General features: G+C 37.1%; 1 protein-coding gene across 1 annotated transcript in view; it reads right to left on the reverse strand.

Moving 5' to 3' along the window:
• Window positions 1–16: 16 nt before the first annotated feature.
• LOC117428383 (ADAMTS-like protein 3) overlaps window positions 17–15,234 on the reverse strand; it is a 127,859-nt gene continuing 112,641 nt past the window's right edge. The window contains exons 24-31 of the mRNA XM_058995345.1: window positions 11,937–12,119; window positions 11,094–11,213; window positions 10,071–10,283; window positions 7,547–7,730; window positions 5,817–6,021; window positions 5,488–5,597; window positions 4,294–4,508; window positions 17–2,773 (exon numbers count right to left, since the gene is read on the reverse strand). Of these exons, the coding sequence (XP_058851328.1) occupies window positions 2,664–2,773; window positions 4,294–4,508; window positions 5,488–5,597; window positions 5,817–6,021; window positions 7,547–7,730; window positions 10,071–10,283; window positions 11,094–11,213; window positions 11,937–12,119 (1,340 nt within the window). The 3' untranslated portion in view covers window positions 17–2,663. The remainder of the gene's footprint in view (window positions 2,774–4,293; window positions 4,509–5,487; window positions 5,598–5,816; window positions 6,022–7,546; window positions 7,731–10,070; window positions 10,284–11,093; window positions 11,214–11,936; window positions 12,120–15,234) is intronic.

A 15,234-nucleotide genomic window follows, 5' to 3' on the forward strand; every position in this document is an offset into this window, starting at 1 on the left:
AACACATAGACATATCTTTTCAGTTTGTCCCAACATCTTTTATATGTTTATTGAATTTCTGTAAAGTTGGTGCTAATTTTACAAGTCGTTACTTATAAACAACCTACACATATTACAGTAAATATCAGGAGCTACACAGGAATGTTGAGATGTTATTGAAGCATATGTGTTTTTTAGTTGTTTGCAAAGTACAGCAGACGTTGCGTTAGTTGAAAAACATTTCAAAAAAATATTTCTTGCAGTAATATGTCCTCACTAAAGAAGAAAGTTATAATCAACACAATCGACAGAGCTTACTAGCAAGTGCTAAATGCAGAGGGGTAGTATTTAAATCTTAAATACAAGGTACAAGGTACTATTTTAATCAGAAACTTTGGTAGTAAGAAAATAAAGTCCCAAACATCTTTTATAACACAATGTACAAGATACCATATTGCACTTTAAACATAATATATACAAGTACTATTTTACAATGCACTCCATTAATTTAAAAAAAGACACATACAAAAAAGGGTCAACAAAATCAATGAAGAATCAAGACCCTTTAGAAATGAAATGAAGCTTAAGGCACAGGTTTGGTGCAGGGTTACTCTACCACTCTTAATGGACCTTGGGATTCAGTTCTAACAGTGTAGCACTTGTTACTGAAAACAGAGCAGTATAAAAATGTTTATATTTAGGATTCTAATACTGACAGATTTTTAATAATAGTCGCTTGCTTTTTTCATCATTATCGTCAAAGGATTAGCTGATTAACAAACTAAACAATACAATTATCCAAACATTTGAAATACATTCTAGTAACCATGTTACAGATTCTCAAACTGTGTCATATTAAAATAAACCATACAATTAGAAACCAAAAGTTAAAATCCTTCGTCTTTAATAATAGTAACACAATTTTCTAACAGCCTACTCTGAGAGAGTAGCTTTCTGGAAAATCAATGCTTTGTAAACATTTTTATTTTATTTAATGGTACCAATCTGAAAACCAGAATGGTTACCATAAGCAACATTAAAAGCCCAATTCAGATTTGGGTAGCCTTAGAATGTATACAGTCAATTTTGGACTGCTGGCTACTGAAAAGATATTGTGACACAACATTTTACTACCCTGTCAAAACATGTATTCCCTTCAGCAGGAAATAATACAAAAAAAGAAAAAAAGTGGTATATTTTATCAACACACTAATTTAAATGTCTAATGATATATTGTTAGTATGTTACTATTATTATTACACCTTGAACTCATACTGTAAATGAGTATAATGAAGCAGATGGTGAACTCAATTCAATTTTAATACAAAGCTGGACAGGGTCAGGTCAACCACTGTATGAAAATAATGACATTCTGTGTGGGCTGGTACTCCGCCACTTTCAATGTAGTGCAGACGTTGAGAGAAAAAATACACAGTGTGATAATATTAGAACCCCCTCTGGAGTCTGTGGATTACACGCTAATGCAAAACAAATCACACAATTCAGCCTCACTTTCTCGATCAGCTTGTCAACGCATGATTTACAAAACCAAAGGTTTTCACATTTAGGTCTTCTTGCAATAACTGCCAAGCGTTACTCTGTTGCTCAGATGAGTGTTACCACTTCTACTTCTGCACTAATCATATTTTATTATAAACAGCGTAGACCAAATACACAGCATGTTATTTTTTTTTTTTAAGATTCAGATTCTCAGTATTGCATCCCTCAATAAAAAGTGTGCAGTTTCCTAATTGTTTATTTCCTTCATAACTTTTTTTCACTCTTGTTCCAAATATTCTAAAATGCAATGCTCATACAGTACTCAAACTCACATATGGATGCAGCCATAACAGCTTTTTTCAGGGTGAAGGTTTTAGCCACCTGAGCAGGTGCTTAAAAACAGAAGTACCATACAATTAATGTGTTTAGGAACACAGCAACTGGTTGAGAAGGTCTGTGTGTGTGTGTGTGTGTGTGTGTGTGTGTGTGTGTTGCATCATTTTAGGTGATCCATTACCCACAGAAGCATGTTCTATTGATATTAGATATGACAGGGTTTAGCTTTCAGTGAGGTGATACACAAGGAAGTGGCGCTGCACTTTCAGCTCATAGAAGTTTCTCTTGCTGCTAAGAAAGTTGTGATTAATAGGATCCAGCACTAAAGATACACTGTTCAGATGAACCAGTATCAGGTGTGATTACATAATTAGTCTTTAAGGTGCTGAATGGATGTGTTTAAAATACAAGATATAACCAAACGTAATCTCGTTCCATGATGTCAATAATATGCAGTAAAGTAAATTTAAAAAAATTAAAGGTTAAAGAACGATAGGATGCAGGAGGGCTTTCTTCAGTCAATCCCGGCTCATTTCATCATATCTCATGCAGGAGTTCTTAACAGACACAAAGGACATTTTTTCCATTCAGTCTAAAAACCGGTTATTTTTCAGTTCATTCCTGGTACAAAGAAAGGCAACCACAAGTCAACAGAAGAACTCCCTGTAACAAGCGTCTTTTAGCACTGGTGCAACACTAGCATTTTTCCATCATCGTTTTTTTTTTTCTACTTTATAAGCAGGTCAAGTCATAATGTGACCTCCAGAGTCTTGATCTTGTACAGGTGTTCTGATGCATGTTCCTTGTTATCTGGCAGTGTGCTGCTGTCGTCGATAACGGACAGGGTACTACACCTCCCGGCAGGACTCACAGCACCTCTGCTTGTAAAGGTCAATTCGGCATAGCTGGAGTCTCTTTACAACTGCACAGTAATGAGTCGTGTCCATGCATTCTCCTCCTGGAAAATGCAAACAGACCAGCATTAATGCTTAACCTCATTTACTTCTTAAGGTGGTTCAAAAAGCCTCGGTTCAAGGATCAGGAGAACAGGTAGGTGTTTACAGTTTTATAATCACATTCAGCGGCACACTTGTATGGAAAATGTGCAACAAAAAAAATATCATAATCAAAAACAATAGTAATAAAAAAGAGAAAACAACAGGTATTGAAAGAAGAGAGATACAAAGAGCTACAGTAGTATAGATGAAAGGCTTGACATGAGAACATTTCTGTCTGGAAACCACCAGAGGGTGCACTTGTATTTTATTTGAAACGTTTTATTATTTATATGTATTCCTACGTCTCACGTATTATATTACTAAACACGTGAACATAATACAGGTTTCATTTTGTGATGCTTTTTCAATATTTATGTAACACTATAATTTAATCCATCTGATTAATCCTCTATGGACAACTCAACTCTGGATTATATAAAGTGATTTCTCCTTCTTGAAATGAAGTAGAGCCAAGTTTGAATAGCCACAGTTAGTGGTTTGTAGAACAGTAAGCCGATGCCCAGATACAATCTCATTTATAAAACACATGTGCAAGGCTAGATGTGTGTCTTAATCATTCTTATTATTTCACATTCCTCTTTTTTTATTCATCAACGAAACGGTGTGGACTCTCATTGCCCTTGGTGTAGAATCAGGGTCTAATTAACATTTCTCAACCTTTGCAAGAAAATAATAATGTTAAATGATCAACAAACAAACAGCATTCTCATCAAAAGGTCTTCTATCACAGTTTTAGTCTAAAGCAAATTCTTTCAACTGTTTTTAAACAGAAGAAAACTGGGAGTTTGCAGCCTTTTAGTCTGGACTTACAGAAAACCTTGTGAACCACATTAAGCTGTAAAGGGGTATTACATCCTATAAAAATACAGACGTCTAAGAAAAACCATAAAACCTCAATTGTGCCATGCTACTAGAGTGGGTATGTTTTGAAGTAATGGATTTCACACATGTAAGAAACATTGGCAACTCTGTTATTGGTACATTTTGATAGAGACATTTGAGAAACCCCTTGGTTAATATAAATTCAAGCAGCTAAACTTCACCCAAAAGTATTCACTTACTCCAAAATAACAGCATCAGCACCTTAACTTGTCTCCTTGCCCTGAAGAGGGACATGCGAAACGTCCTGATGGCATACATTTTAACCCTTACTTCTCTTTTATTTTACTTTATGTACACAGCAGTTAAGCCATGTATAGAATAGCTCTTAATATTGATGTAATACAGCTATCTGAAATGTCTTGATACGGTGGAAATGACCTCACATTAAGATTAGCTGTACTGTTTTACCCCAGAAATCCCACTCTGGCCTATCATGGGAAGTCTATCCACTTGTATCGTACAGTACCCTGCTGTATATGATATAAGACATCTTACTTGAGACCAGCAATTAAGAGGGTGAAACGGAGCACTTTTGTTTTGTGTTGTTTATGGAAAATAAAGCAAAACAAGCACTTACTACTACATGAGGTGGCATTACAATGCTGCCATGTGATTGGCCGCTTCTGCCAGCTGCAGTACTGGTCTGCCACGGTTTTATTGTTTCTCCTGTGAACGCACTCCACTCTCCGTGACTGGAAGCCGCTTCCACAGGCTGCAGTGCAGGTTCTCCAGGCTCCCTCCCTCCACTGCACGTCACACATCTCTGAGGAGCAGTTTCTCACAGACACCGGCCTGTAGACAGGACAGCACAGGGTGACTCAGCTTACTGCCACTCAGCTAGTAAGAATGGGAAACCCTCTTAAACATGGCCCTCACTTGCAATTGTTGCAAAGCATACCTTGGCTGTCCTTATACCAGTTTACCATTGTGAAAGCACAGAAAACTGTAATAAAGCACAGTGAAAGCATGCTAAAGTGTAGGTAAGCACTGTATAGCAGAGAGGTATGGTAAAGTATATTAATCAACCTGGCAAACCAGGGTAAACTATGGTAAATACATAATATAACCATGGGTAAAGCATGGTAAAACTACAAAAATATCATGCAGAAATACAGTGGTAAACGTTTATAAGGGTGGGAGTTTATGTATGGTGCTACTGTGACTTTACAGGAGTGCAATACTAAATAATAATAATTTAAAAAACTGTGATAATTATATACATTTTACCATAAAAAATTTTGCTTTTCCAAGTCACATGATTTTTGGTACTTTAGTACAGTAGTTACCAGGATTTGAGGATAGCAAAGCATTATTTTATATTGACACACAGCGATACCAGGTGGCTAAATAGTGTAATTGCAGCAAAGATCTTAAAGGAAAAGTCAAACCTTCTTCACCTCTCTACATGCTAGAGCACTGGGAAGACCTTTCTTACTAATAGAACACTATGAAATACATGGTAAGTGTTTGAAATGAATTGCCACATGAAGCACTGAATTTGTTTAACAACTATTTCAAATTAACATGAAATAATAAGACCATTGCTAAAATCTGTTTTTTTACTGACATTATTAAGATGAAGGAATAAAATTAATTTGTAAAAATATGAATCACTTTGTACGCATAATGCAAGAGCCTACTGTTTGTGTATTTCACATAAAACAAAACAAAGTGTTCAACAGGTTGAGATGTGTATCAAGGGCATGACTTTAACATCAGCGGGTTGAGACTGAATGTATCCAGGTGTATTTTTTATCTTTTCTTTTAGTACCTCTTCCTCTCATCGCAGTGGGACTCTGGGATGGAAGATCCATTGTGATGCTGGCACATGACCTGACGCTGCTGCACCGAGAGGGATGGAGCCAGACACCGTCCAGAGCACTGCAACAAAACACAATGTTCACAGATGGTTCAGCGTTACCCAAGACAGCATACAAGCATGTTCCTGTGCATCAAACTTTGAGCTCTGTTTGACAGCTTTAAAGTGGCTCTTATTAACTCCATAGCAGCTCTTCATAGATTCATTCCAGGCTTATGTTTCTACACAGCTTAGTGCCCTTAGACGTTCGTCAGTAGAAAGGTTGGTTATTGATTATTTACCTTTCCCCATGGTAGTTCCCCCCACTCTGCACAGCTATCTGAGACACAGGCTTCTCTTCCAGAGGGCTGTTCAGCTTTCACACAGGCGTTGACTGGGAGGATTCTCACAATCCCATTGGCTGTCACCTGCTGACAGGAAGTTTTCCTCTGCCGGATTCCTTTTCCACAGGATGCTGAACACTTGGACCAGATACTGGAGACCCATCTGAAAATAATAATACAAAATAGACTATGCGTTTTAAAGCATCCCAAAATGAGACTTTGTTTGTGAATCTGTAGGTTTAAATAAATAGACTGATGAAATTCTTTTTTAGTCATGTTTTTTAGTCTTTTTCATCAACTGCGCTGGCTTTCACTGGAACAGAGAATCTTATTAATGAGAATATCATGCAGAGTCGCTTTACTCTGACTGGAAGCTTGATCTTGAAGCACATCTAGCAGTCTTCCAGAGTTTACATTTTTTAACAGTAGCAGCAGAAGGTTGTTTGTTTAAAGGAAAGTGTAATTAAATGTTTCCTAGATTGTTCTTTCCTTTGCTTGTTTTGGCAGCTGGAAAAAAACACCTGCGACTTGATGTGCTCTTTAAAAACCCGCCCCTGTATTTGTCACATTAAAGGAGCTGCTCTGAAAGATCTCATATAATGCAGCCAGTCACAGCTCGTTGCAGTCTGGGCTTTAAACAGGTTTTAGGGACAGCAACAAAGGGCTGCATTGTATGAAGAACCCCCACGGAGGGTAAAAAAAAAAGACACTAAGTAGTTTCCCAGACTGAATTTATATTACGATTAATGTGTAAGTTCATGCACACGGGTACAATAAAAAAATGTTTTTGGTATAGGTATCCATGACAAACGAAACATCTTTTCATTCTGCAAAATGAGTTATAGTTTGCAAAGTTTTAAGAGTATGCATTTTGGTTAAGGTAAAGCAACCTTTGATATACCGACTGTATATAGCAACTCAAAAGTTACTTTATTTTTTTGGATTATTCTTTTTTTTACATGGACTAAAGCATATTAAAAACAATGACAATTTAAGTTAGCAATTATTGATCAGGCCAATTTGGCACAGCGAGGGCAGTCCAAGAGATCAAAAGGTGTTTAGATGTCCCGACAGGTCCATACGGGCAGACTATAGTTAAGTTACGATACCCCCTTGTAAGGATCCTTTTCAAACTGGAATGAGTTCATTCTAGCCCATTATAGAGCTTGATTTAAAGTGTGACTTCACTTCCACAGAGCGTTGATGTCTAAACAAGGGACCGTGTCTGATAGGTCAGTCACAGACAGGTCACAGATAGGTTAGTCCAGGATGTCTGTACTCTAGGAACCGGTTTGTCCAAAGAAATACATGTTTCGCTGCTTGTTCATGTGGTCAGAGATGTTGAGAAATCCACATATCTTCAGAAGTTAATACAGAATAAGTCACTAAATATTGACACAAATGTGATCATCCAATCAGTTCCCCATATGATTTTTGAGAAGGCTTGGTCTTTTTCCTATTCAAGCACATTTAATGGCTTACAGGGAGAAAACAAATCCAATCCAAATGTAAAGGATGCATTCAAAGCAGTTAAAAGTAAAGCAATGCACCATAATGCTTTTAAAAACACACCCCAAAGTATACAGCATGAAGAGTCTGTAAATGGATTCATACACATTCTTACCATACCACTGCTCACTGGAGATTCATTTCCCACCCACGACTAGAAGAGATAAGTAACTTTATACCTGGGAGGGCAGTCCTGTATGTTGCAAGGCTGAGCGGGGGGTGCTCGCCTAGGCAGAAGATCACAGGCTGATCTGTTCACTTCATGACCGCTTGCACCAATACAGATGAGTCTCCTGGATTGGGTTCCTTTATTTCCACATGTAGAAGAGCATGCAGTCCAGTCACCAAGCTCCCATCGGTATTCTGTTACAACACAAAACACTGCCACCTTAGTCTTCTACCTATATGTCTTCCGTGTTATATAAAGACATGAGTTATAACAGAATCTCAATTGCCTGTGTTATTCACTAATCAAAACTTCATATGTAATGGAAATAACCTACAGCCTTGTATCCCTTATGTACCAGCAGAAGTAAAGCTGTTGGATCCTTATATACCAGTCTGCTATATTTAATTACAGTCTAGCAGAGCAAATTCCCAACACTCTTTATACTTAGTAGTTATTTCCAGGGTTTTTCAACTCTGTTTCTCTCAAATGTTATATCAGGTGAGGTGAAGAAAGCCGAGAAGCTATCATGACAGGTTTGATTGATTCCCTACACTATTTCCCACTGTTCTCTTTCTGGAGCCAATATTTCTTTTTTTTTTAAATCAATGGGGGGAAATTGAAGATCTGTAGCTGTGGGTTACCATACGTTTCATATCATAAAACAAAAGTTTGATATGTCGCCTTAACAATTCTGTCAAACATGGAAATGTATCTATTGAAATGCATACTTTTCATTTCTAATTTCCAATCTTACAGGCACCCACCCTTTTGGACTTGATTTTCTTCTTAAAATCACTGCACCAATTAGTGTCTGGCCACCAGGTAGCATTGTCTGCTTCAAAGAAACAGCAAGAAAATCAATGGACCAGAGGGTGACACTTTGAATTCACAACTAACAATAGCAAATTCAAAATACATTGCACGTGCGCCGTGAAGTGTTTAGGGATTGTTTCTAAATATGATTGCTTTGGCACAATTGCTTAGCAAAGTGTGCATCAACATTTCAAGTATGCTTGAACCATTTTCTCCCTGAATGAAACCAAGCGAAGCAGCACAAGGTCTTGAGGGTTACATATCTGAAGTTTACCAATGATGATTAGTCATGCCTTTTTCACAGATAGTCAGACTCGATGTATGATCGTTCCACTGGTGATTGCACAAAAGACATGGAACTTTTCAACAAAAAATGGAAAGTGACTGCATGCAAGGAATCTGGCAAGTCATTACACCACAGTATAAACTTAGAACTAATATTCAGTTGTGTTGAATGGCCGGGTCTTCTTTTTCCAAAAACAACCCGGGCCTTCATACTTGAAAGCGCTGAAGGCTCCCAATTCTGAAGGTGCTAAAATGTGCCATATTAATCAAGCACCAATGATAGCTACCAGCTGTGTCCACATTGCGGCAACGTTTCTTATACCGATGCGGTTTGTTAAAGCTTTTTGTTGATTTGTATTTCATGTTAGGTTATTAACGTAAGGCCTGTTAGAAAATATGTCATCTTTTTGTTTAGAAGCTGAACAGCAGTGTGGGGCAGCAGTGTGGAGTAGTGGTTAGGGCTCTGGACTCTTGACCGGAGGGTTGTGGGTTCAATCCCCAGTGGGGGACACTGCTGTTGTACCCTTGAGCAAGGTACTTTACCTAGATTGCTCCAGTAAAAACCCAACTGTAAAAATGGGTAATTGTATGTGAAATAATGTATAATGTGATATCTTGTAACAATTGTAAGTCGCCCTGGATAAGGGCGTCTGCTAAGAAATAAATAATAATAAAAGAAGCTGTATTTTTGACAGTGCGTAAAAACAGGCAGAAGAGCCCTATTGGAGTTGATATGGGCTGCAAGTTCACATCACTGATTTGTATTCCTTAAGAAACAGAAAACACGCTTTAAGTGAAGAGGCAGTGCATACATGTCTACCCTTTATATTTGTAAGCAATATAGGGAAGGTAATGTATGTCCTATTCCCAGTTAAATTCTCAGCATCTGACATACTGCAGCCATTATAACTTTAATATTACAAACTGTGTTGTAAATTTATTATCTATTATATCAACAAACCGACCAAAAACACTAACTACACATTAAATAAACATCCATTATTCTTGAATATGTTCATTGTTCAAATGGATTTTTCCAAATTAGACCAATGGAAAATATCCAGGCTCCATGTAAAATGAGTTATGTTCACTTACATTAAAACTTTATTTATTTGCAACAGAAAACTATTTCAGATATAGCTGTCATTCTTTTCTTTCAACAATTGCATATGTTAAATATTATGATGATATTTCAATTTTGTTTATGCAGCCACAGCAAGAAAAAAAGTGTCCAGATTATAATGTTGAAATGTTTCTAGTTAAATACATCAACAGCCTTAAGGATTTGTTTTCCCACTCTTTAAAAAATGTTTTATATGGTCTTTTTTTTCTTTAACTTGTGCAATTAAAAGACATCTGTACAAATAATTTGGCTGGCTGATAAGCAATCTAGCCACACAGAAATCCTTACAAGGAAGATCAGCGTTTTCACAAACCTTCTAAGATGACGTTGACCCAAGCAGATAATATCTGAGAGTTTATGGTGGTCTGGCATCTGTACTGTCCATCAAATCTTCCAGAGAAAGTGCTGACCTCCAGGACTCGACCGCCCACCAGCACTCTGTATTCCAAACCTGGAACTTCTGGAAGGGTCTGATTCCTCAGATACCACCTCACAGCATTTCTGTGGTTTGGAGGCACCGGGCATCCTACAGTGGAATCAATAAGAACAAGAATATGAATACAAACAAGAATATTATTAATAATATTAATAATTATTTTGATTGTCTAAACAGATATATTTTCTAGCTGTGGTATTGATTATGCTGTAAAGATTATTCTGAGAGTACCGTATTCCTTCGAATTTAAGACGCAGCCCAAATTTCCCACCTTCAATTTGAGAAAAAATAAAACATAAAATAAATCTGCATTTTGCAAAGATACAACCTCAATTACGCATATGGAGGCAGTTTGCGGCCGTCTGCTATCACACAGAGCATTACAGCTATGAGCTGCTTCTCATTTCCAGTCGTGATTACTCACACCTGTTTTTCTCCCAGTTTGTGAACTGAGGTATTGCTTGGCATGTCGAAAAATACGGGGGTCTGATCAGCATTTCAGATCTGTCCAAGCTGGTACTGTTTGTTAGAAACGCTGAAATTGGAAAGGCTTCTCTTTGAATTTCGGGCAGTAACGTCTTTGTTCGTCTTTTCTCAACAGTCAGTCACGTTGCTGTTTGCTATATGATTTTAATACACGCAAAAAGTGTGTCTTAAATTTGAAGGAATACAGGTATTGAAGAGGTCCATATTTCAAAATACCTGTAAAATCTTTTATAGATTCCTCTGTATTACTAAATTATTTTTAATATCCCTTTAAGTCCATTAATTATTCTACACATCAATACTTTTACAACAGTGTAATGTGGACAAATCCTAAATGCTTACAATAAGATGTCACCCATCTTACAAATGTAATCTAAAAAGTGTCTACTGGAGCAAAGGTGAAGCATACTATACCTATGCGTAATAGGTCACCAGACTTCACAGCAATGTTGGTGCCAAGTTGAGAGGCCATTAAAACCCGCTTTCTCCCATTGCCTCTCGAAAGTGATGACTGGTTGACGGAGGTTCTCAAAGCTGCATTCAAACAAAATGAAACATCAGTCAAATCGCACGTGACAGTTCAACACAGTACTGTATTTGCCTCACTAAAGCAATGCCCTTTCAGAGAAACATGAAAGACATGAACGACGAGACCAGGAACATATCCCTCCAGCTACTGCTGCCAATGTATTTAGGACAATGTGCCTTACGAGCGCTCAATGCATTTCACAGATTATATATATATTCAGGGATAAGAAGATATATATATATATATATATATATATATATATATATATATATATATATATATATATATATATATATATATATATATATAAAGGGGTCTAAGGGGGATAAAATAAGCAAATGTGGAAAATGGTACATTTTGCATACATAAACCCGAATAAAATGAAAATGGTTAGCTATCTATCTTACAACAGTGTAGTGTACATTCAGAATGAAGAATGTAATTCCAAATTTGAGATGGATCGGACCTCCCGTGTTAGACTGGGATCTGCCAGGTCTGATTCTGTTTTAGTTCCAGTCGCTCACTATTTCTGTACATGCTGTGGATGCCGAAGCCAACATCAATACCAAATGAACACATCTGTTTGTACATTCGCAGATAAAAGAGAAGGCTTATGGCCACTAACATTTTTCCGATACAATCCAAAACCTATAAGCCAGACTCCCACAATAACCAGGAACAATGTAAAGCTTTATAGAAAGTGATGCACACTGCACTCTAGCACTTACCAGACAATTGGAGAAAGCTTGATGCTTCCACTTTTCCAAGTGGATTGGCGGCTATGCAAGAGTACGTTCCATCATTTTCAACGGAAATGTTCTGAAGTAATAAAGATCCATTCAAAAGCAGGAAACTGTTCCCTTTCATTAGACCTTCGTTTTTATGCCAGCTTACAGTTGGCTGAGGCACACCTAGAGAAAAAAAAGAAATGTACCGGTAAAAGTAATTATACGGGGGTCTGATATATATATCAAATATCTTTCAAATGTCTATTTCACAAGCCCTATAAACACTTCAACAGTAAAAGGAATCTGATTTCTATAAAAGTCAAACAGAAACATGTCCAGACTAATGAACCTGCTCTAAATATTGTACATTAGAACTGAAATGAATCCGGGATACAGAAGTGTCTCAGCGGTATAGTTTGTACTTAATAAACCACAGTGAGAAAATGATCTGTCAAAATCTCAAGAGCCACACACACACGTTTCCAGAATGATCATAAGAGCCACAGATGTGCGTTCTGTCATATTTGAAGCTTCATCCCCCACCTTCTGTATTCATATAGAAGAAGACAAGTTAACTAGCATTGCTTAACCATAAGCACGACTGAAGAGAAACAAGCGAGACTCAAGCCATGCATCTCCTGATAGTCAGGAGCCAGACATGAGTTCCTCATCACAGCCAACACTGAATGTTTTCTGGGTATAATTATGTTAGCAGAAGACAGCTATGTCATTAATGCCTTGTGAACCAGGTTAATGAAGCCACACTATGCCAGGAAGTGCATGCCGGGCCCTCATGGGTAACCCCTGGTTTTTGGGTCAGGAAGAGTTCATCTTAAATGCGAAATGCAGCAACTCATTTCTGAGGCCGAGGTCATTCATTCCGTGCATAGTGATGAATTTTGCTGCTAAATATAAATATGCTGGGAAAGAAAAGGACGTCCTTTGAGTGCCAGGCTGCAAATGCCATAAAGCCCCTGATATCTACAGTTACACGGCCGATCTGTGTCACATAAAATAAACAAACCTCAGCTGGGAATGAAAACAGACACACACACACACACACTGATCTTTTTTTTATTAAAAAATAATATTTTCACTTTAGTAAGAAAAAGTTTTACTTTGCAAAATTTGCACGTTACATAAGAAAAAATAAATAAAAAAATCTTGCCAGGATTGAAAGTGCTGTATAGTACAAGCATTCCCTTCCATTGCCACAAGAGGGCGTAGCTGTAACATTGTTTTACTTTTCTCCAGGCGTTGCTTCTAAATACTATTGCAGCATACATAGTTTGTATGTTGATAGATATGGTAGAAACTAGTAAGAAAACAGCAGTATTTTTTTCCATACTATGCAAAGATAATGAGTTACAGGCATGCAATTTAGCACTGATCTCCCTAAATTTCAGGATTTGGGATTATGTAGCCTGTTGTGCCACACAATAACTCTTTAGAAATGCACTATAGTGATTTAGGGGTTAATTATTATTTGGGTGTCAGTTACAACACACATTACTAGCACTAAAATAAATTGAAACCAAACCTGTAACCACACACATATATATACATACATACATAAGGGCCCCCTAAATGCATAAGTACTAGAAGTATATTTTTATGACATGGCAAAGGCAGTCAGGAAACTGAAACCTAGTCATGAATGAATGCTATTCCTAGTTTGACATCAGTCCTGACCAGGTCATGCACAGCTCTGTTCAGCACATAAATCTAATGGATATTAGGATAAAGACAACACCCTTCCAGGAACTGTAAAATGGAAGATTTAGCAGGTTTCCTGTTAGAAATACCAGCAGTTGTGTGAGTACAATAGTACACTGAAGCCCCCTATTCAATAAAAACATTACATTCAATTTCCTGTTGTTGTCTCCAGTGGTATGTTTTCATGGTGTGTGATTTACCATTCCCAATTACTGGTAGCTCAGCCTTCTAGCAGGGTTTTATTTTTGTTGTCAGTAAACACAAAACAAAGTATAAAAGGAGACACTGTACTGCATACATTACCAAGATTGTTTTTCAGATATAATTATATTAATACAAACTGAAATATTGTACCTATTTTGCCATTTTCAATTTATGAAAACCAAGCTGCAAGCACTTTAGTTAAACAGCCCTGTATTTCTTTCTTGCAGAATGAAAATCTCCATCTTTACGAAGAAACTGGCCCCTCGATTCTATAACATTTATCAAAATGTCCTTGTGGGAAAACACAGAAATATTTCACTTCAGTTCTGGTTTCAGGCCTCAGCTTGGCCTCACTATAAGGGATAGGATTACCTATACTGAAAATATATATTTCTAGACTAGATGTTCCTAAAAAGAACCTCAAGGTGTTTGCAAAATTACATGAAACAGCTGCCGTCACCAAAAAGGAGCCTTTTCACTGATCATGTGACATCTGCTATTAGCTGCTGTGTTCTTGCTACTATTTTATGTACTATGCTACCTTATCATGTATTATGCATGTTTCACTGTATTTAATGTATTATGCATTGTTTTTTACTGTATCATGTATTATACATTTCTCTGTATTTAAAATATTATGGATTTTCTTGTTGTTACTGCATCTTGTAAAGCGCTTTGTGATGGTGGTCCACTATGAAAGGCGCTATATAAAATAAAGATTGATTGATTGATTATTATTATTATTATTATTATTATTATTATTATTATTATTATTATTATTATTATTATTATTATTTGCTTATTTAGCAGACGCCTTTATCCAAGGCGACTTACAGAGACTAGGGTGTGTGAACTAAGCATCAGCTGCAGAGTCACAATTACGTCTCACCCGAAAGACGGAGCACAAGGAGGTTAAGTGACTTGCTCAGGGTCACACAATGAGTCAGTGGCTGAGGTGGGATTGATTGATGTATTAAGCAGAGAGATGACGGTATATAATGTGCCTTTTTCACTGATCATGTCTGTTGTTTTTTGCCTGATGCACTAACGCTGATAAGACTTTTTTTCTTTTTCTTTTTATTTAACGGAAACAGTGCGGTAAAAAACACAGTAAACACAGTGAAGTCACGTTAAAGCATTGTTAAAATGGCTCACAATGGCAAAGCCATTCACAAACTGTAAAATCACTGTCGAAATGTGATCTTTTAAATGGGTCAAAACCCACCACAACAGATGTGCTTGTAGAAACGGCAACTATAACATTCGGTGACACAGGGTGACACTTTGCCCCATTAGAATTAATATTAATGAGCTTGCACATTACATGGGATGGGGATGCTTAGGACAGAGATGGAATTGGGAAAGGCTAAAAAGACAA

This window comes from Acipenser ruthenus, chromosome 21 (assembly GCF_902713425.1).
Source record: "Acipenser ruthenus chromosome 21, fAciRut3.2 maternal haplotype, whole genome shotgun sequence".
Lineage (NCBI taxonomy): Eukaryota > Metazoa > Chordata > Actinopteri > Acipenseriformes > Acipenseridae > Acipenser > Acipenser ruthenus.